The sequence below is a fragment of the Metschnikowia bicuspidata genome (genome assembly GCF_001664035.1).
Source record: "Metschnikowia bicuspidata var. bicuspidata NRRL YB-4993 chromosome Unknown METBIscaffold_4, whole genome shotgun sequence".
Classification (NCBI taxonomy): domain Eukaryota; kingdom Fungi; phylum Ascomycota; class Pichiomycetes; order Serinales; family Metschnikowiaceae; genus Metschnikowia; species Metschnikowia bicuspidata.
In genome coordinates, this window is record NW_017387734.1 from 1,412,208 (window position 1) to 1,417,555 (window position 5,348).

General features: G+C 52.7%; 2 protein-coding genes across 2 annotated transcripts; one reads left to right on the forward strand and one right to left on the reverse strand.

Moving 5' to 3' along the window:
- The first annotated feature begins 1,720 nt into the window (after positions 1–1,720).
- On the forward strand, positions 1,721–2,329 carry METBIDRAFT_202652 (uncharacterized protein). The gene has a single exon (XM_018854952.1). It carries the CDS (start codon positions 1,944–1,946, stop codon positions 2,283–2,285), a length of 342 nt encoding a protein of 113 aa, XP_018711186.1. The 5' UTR covers positions 1,721–1,943; the 3' UTR covers positions 2,286–2,329.
- On the reverse strand, positions 2,053–4,799 carry GLN4 (glutamine--tRNA ligase). The gene has a single exon (XM_018856105.1). The coding sequence runs from the start codon at positions 4,777–4,779 to the stop codon at positions 2,374–2,376; it is 2,406 nt and encodes an 801-aa protein (XP_018711187.1). The 5' UTR covers positions 4,780–4,799; the 3' UTR covers positions 2,053–2,373.
- Positions 4,800–5,348: the final 549 nt, after the last annotated feature.

Consider the following 5,348-nt stretch of genomic DNA (forward strand, 5'->3'; position numbering starts at 1 on the left):
ACTACAACTGACAAGGGCATGTAGTTAGTTTTGGTGAGTGCAATTAAGAATTCATCTGATGTGGAAAGGTTTGTTAAATTAGAACCTGTTATTGCACTACAACTGACAATGGGACATGGAATCAGTTTTGGTGAGTGCAATTAAGAATTCATTTGAAAGTGTAAGGGATCATCAAGTTAGAACCTGTTAATGCAACTACAAACTGACAATGGGACATGAAATTGAACCTTTCATTTCAACTACATATTCATCTGATAGTGCAGGGATTATCAAACTAAAACCTTTTACTAAAACTACAATCTGACAACGGGACATAGAATTAGTTTTGGTGATTGAGATTACAGATCCATCTGAAAGTGGAAGGGATCATGAAAGCAGATTACAGAATTCATCGATGGCAATTCCAGAATCCAAGTTCACAAGAAGATACTCGGGGTCTCTAAGTGGGCCTGAACCTTAAAACTGAAAATCTGTTGATGAAGTAGGGATCTGATCGTCGGACGTGAAATGAAGAGTTGATGTGCAATTATAGAAATCATCTGATATTGAGGCAAGAAATGAGAATCGGTTGTTACAATTCCCGGAATCATCTCATAATGAAACAGCATCATAAACTGAGAATCGGATTACAATTACAGAATTCATCTGCAGGCGGGACATGAAACTAGATTCGGTCATTGCAATTACAGACCCATGAATCATAAGGAAGCACAAGGGGTCTCTTCGCGAACTGCACAATAAAACTGGGGACCGTAAGATGAATTCGGGAAAAATCATGAGATTAGTAATCAGGTATTGCAATTATAGAAATCATCTGGTAATTAGACGGGATCCTGTGTTTTGATGCGGTTATTACAACTCCAGAGTTCATCTGAACGTGAACCGAGCATGGCATTAGGAATCGAGTCTGCTCCAATCCATCTACTAGTGAACCGAGATTGTGTAGTCAGAATCGGTCACTACAACTACAGAATTAATGGGTCATACCAGGTTTTTGGCGAGATGAAAGGAGAGCGACAAGAACATGAAAGTCGGCGTCTCTTGGTGGGACCCTTCCAAACTGAGGAGTTTCTAAACAGGCCACACCTTAAAACTGTGGGAGCCTTATTGCTTTGAAAAGATGTTATTGGAAAAAAAATTGAAAAAGAGTCGATTGTCCCAATGTCAGATCACTCACAGATAAGGTATTGCTCGTCTTGTAACAAGTAATAACGCTAACATTGGAACTAGCATTGGAACACCACAAGGTTCACTTGTAGGCGTATTTTAGCTAGTATAGTCTTGAAACTATCAAATATGTATTAAAAGAAACTGTGGCTTAAATCCTCCTAGGGAGAGACCACCAATTACATCTATGAGAAAACTTTTTGAATTTTCAAGAGCGGTAATGGGTAGTCACCATGCTAAAAATTAAGTTTTATATGATAAGGGGAAAGATACGTAGAAAAAGCACCTGCTGAAGAATTAGTTGAAAACCCGTTGAATATAGGTTGATAAAAGAAGAAGACTTAATCTGGTGTTTCCTAGGGTAGAGCTAGCTTAGTTAATCAATTTTTTTCGTTCCCATATATTGATATGATGCAACGCAAAGATAATTGACATTGTTCATTATTAGGCATCAAATCGTCCCGAACTTGGATATGATTCATTAATTCAAGCACCTTGTGCTCTAGCATTAGCGAACAGAGCCTACATTCAAAATAGAACATGGGTGATGTCTCAGCTTCCGATTGCCGTGGTGGAAACCTACGCTACAACGTGACCACGGTCCAGCTCTACAAACTAACTTCCAATTTCGGAAAGTTTCACCGGCTAAACATATCTGATGAACACTGGCTCCATATGTCCGTGGTTCTGAGCGCCCGTGATACCAGAGTCGAAACATTAAGACCAATCTCCAGCGACAGGACCCAACAAGACGCCACAACAAAAAAAACAAGAAAATGACTAGGCGTGACGGGAGGCTCGGGTCATTATTGCCCGCTATGGCCCGGTTCTTTATATGGCCCGATTCTTTATATGGCCCGGTTCTTTATATGGCTCGATTCTTTATATGGTCCGGTTCCTTATATGGCTCGGTTCTCTATATGGATCGGTTCTTTATTGCACGCCACGGCTCTGTGACTCTGCGCGGGTTTCTATTCTTCGGTGGCTTTCCATGGTGGGTCGAGGAATCGCCAACACAGGCAGAGCCTGGGAAGTCCTGTATTACACTACTATATACCATTTCCATGGTGCTTGCGGTGGCGCCCAGGCAGCGGCGCCACGCCTCGCATGTGTCGTGACCTGCCGAGAACCGGTCTTCCCCACGGAACCAGAGTGTGCCGTCGGCAGGGGGACGCCGCATGCAAAGACGGGCGGCACGCCCCGGGCCTAGTTCTTCGCGGAGTCCTCCTTCAACGTGACGATGCGGTTCAAGACCACGGCGCCGTTGCTATCCTTGTCCATGCAGAAGTACCCGATTCTCAAAGCCTGGAACCGCACGGTCTCCGGCCCCTTCTTCTCCTGGATGTTGAACTCGGAGCCCTCGATGCCCACGTTCAACGGAGACTTGGCCTCGATCTCGTCAAAGCCCGCGGCCTCCACCACCGCGGTGCGCACCACCTCCTCGGAGTCCTCGTTGATGTCCTTCAAGTACCCGTCGGGGTGGGCCGCGGGGTTCTCGCTGTTGAACAACTGGTTGTAGATGCGCACCTCCTTGACCGGCTTGCAGTTCCTCTCGCCCACCCACTGGATGTACGTCTTGGGCTTCTTCTTCACGTCCCTGTCGTAGCTGACCACGAGCTTCTCGACGCGGCCCGCGGCATCGCGCACCACGCTCTTCACGCTGACGTTGAACGGCACCTTCATCAACCCGACGGGCTGGCCCGGCGCCAAGCGGAAGTAGTCCCTGTCGACCTCGTCGCGGTAGTCGCTTCTGTCGATGTAGAAGCGCTTGGAGAACGGCAAGTGGCGCGTGCCGAACTGCGCGTCGGCGCCCGGCTTGTACGGCATGTGCACGGGCTCCTCGAAGTCCTCGGGCACGTTGTCGATCTCGCACAAGACGGGGTCCAACACGAGCATCAAGCGCGGCGTGGTCAGGTCCAAGTACAGCCGCACGGCGCTCTCGAAGCGCACGGCCTGGATGTTGGTGGTGGACGTGGTCACGCCCAAGGTGTTGATGAACGACAAGATGGCGCCGGGCGGGACGCCGCGGCGCTTGATGGACTCCAACGTGTACAAGCGGGGGTCGTCCCAGGCACGCACGTGGCCCTCGGCCACCAACTTGGCGATCTTGCGCTTCGACAAGACCGTGCCCGTGATGTTGAGCCGGCCGTACTCGCGCTGCGCCGGCCGGTACACGTGCACCGCGTCGCACAACCACTCGTAGCTCTCCCGCGAGAGCCGGAACTCGGTCGTGCACAACGAGTGTGAGATGTTCTCGAACGAGTCGACCAAGCAGTGCGTGAAGTCGTACGTGGGGTAGATCCGCCACCTGTCGCCGGTGCGGTGGTGCGGCGCGTTCAACACGCGGTACGCCACCAAGTCCCACATCTGTGGCGACGGCGACTCGAGGTCCTGCTTCATGCGGAGCGTGGCCTCGCCCGGCTGGAAGCGGCCGTCTCGCATCTGCTCAAACTCCTCGCGGTTCTGGGCCACGGGCTTGGCGCGATGGGCGCACGCAAAGCGCTCGCCGCCAAGCGTGCCGTCGGGCCGCATGCCTCTCTGGGCCTTGACCTGTTCGGCCGTGCAGTGGCACACGTACGCCTTGCCGACGGCAATCAACGTCTGCGCCAACTCGTACAACCGGTCGAAGTAGTCCGACGAGTACGTGATTTTCCAGGGCGCAAAGCCCAACCACTCCACCATGCTCTTGATGCTGTTGAAATACACCGCCTCCTCGGCCTCCGGGTTGGTGTCGTCGAACCGCAAGTAGCAGTGGCCGCCGTGGTGCTGCGCGTAGCCGAAGTTGACCATGATGGCCTTGGAGTGGCCGATGTGCAAGAACCCGTTGGGCTCGGGCGGGAACCTCGTCATCGTCTTGCCCTTGGTGAAGGCCAAGTGCTCCGCCATCAACTCGGGGTAGGCCTGCGGGTTTTCGCCCGGCCGGTGCAAGTCCCCCAAGAAGCCCTCCGTGTACATGGACCGCTCCGGGGCCGCGGCGGGAACCGGGGCCTGGGCGTCCTTCGCCACTGCCGGCGCCTTTTTCTTCTTTTCCTTCTTCACCACGTCCCGCGCGTCCCGGGGCCCGAAAAGCTCCGCGGCAATCTCGTCGATGATGGGCTTGAACAAGCCCGGCGCGGCCCACTTCAAGCCGTCCAACTTCTTGGTCTCGCCCAAAAGAGCAGGCACTCCGGCATACCGCCTGGCCACCACGGCCTCTCGGTGGGCCTCTACATACCTAAGGATCTCGGCCTTCACGTCGTCACGTGTCAACTCGACGCCCACCCCGGCAGCGCGGCACATGCCCTCGTCCGTGGCCCCGGCGCCCTGGGAAAGGACGTATTTCACGGCCTCGGAAAGCTGCAAAGGCGTTTTCAACCGCCCGTCCACAACGGCCCGCGTGACCAACGGCCTCTTGGCAAGCCCCTCGTCGCCCTGGAACGCCTTGCTTTCCACCGCCAAGCCCTGCAACAAATTGAGCGTTTTCTCGTCAGCGGCAGAAGAGTCCACGCCGGCCTCGTCGAGGATCGATACGAACGCCTGGCACACCTTCTTGTTCTTCGTGATTTCCACGGCCTTTTTCTCGCCCAAGCCCACGCGCTTGAAACGCTGGACCAAGGAGTCTTCACTGGACATGTCTACGTGCTATGTTCCGTATCTGGGGTTGGTCTGAGATCTCGCGAGAAGTTTATCTTGTCGTCGTTTGTGCAGCGCACGCCCCATCGGCCCGCTGCCATTTTCGGATTCTTTGGGGATTTTGGCACGGGACCGGATGGTTCTTTGTTTTTCGTTTCCGGCGTTTCTTGCCTTTCTTGGTCGCAGCTATCTTCGGGTTTTCGACTTGCTCTTGCAAAGGAGTTCTGCAGTCGCATCCTGGCATCGCTGACTAGAGAAACTCGAGCCTGGTCGTTCCCGGTCTTTTTTTCCAGTTGGTCTCGTATATTCGTTTTGGTTTGAATGTTCCGCTACGGCCACCTTTGCGGGTCGGCTTCCAGGCCACGATCCAGGGCCCGTAGTGTTATGGGATCTCTGGGTGCAAAAAACCGCTGTCTACCGACAAAGCCTGTGACGTTGATCTCTTTGCTCGTGTGATATATGCTCTTTCTGGTCATCTTTCTGATCTATGCTCTTTCTGATCATCTTTTTGATTAATGCTCTCTGAACTATTTTTCTGGTATATGCTCTTTCTGATCATCTTTCTGATC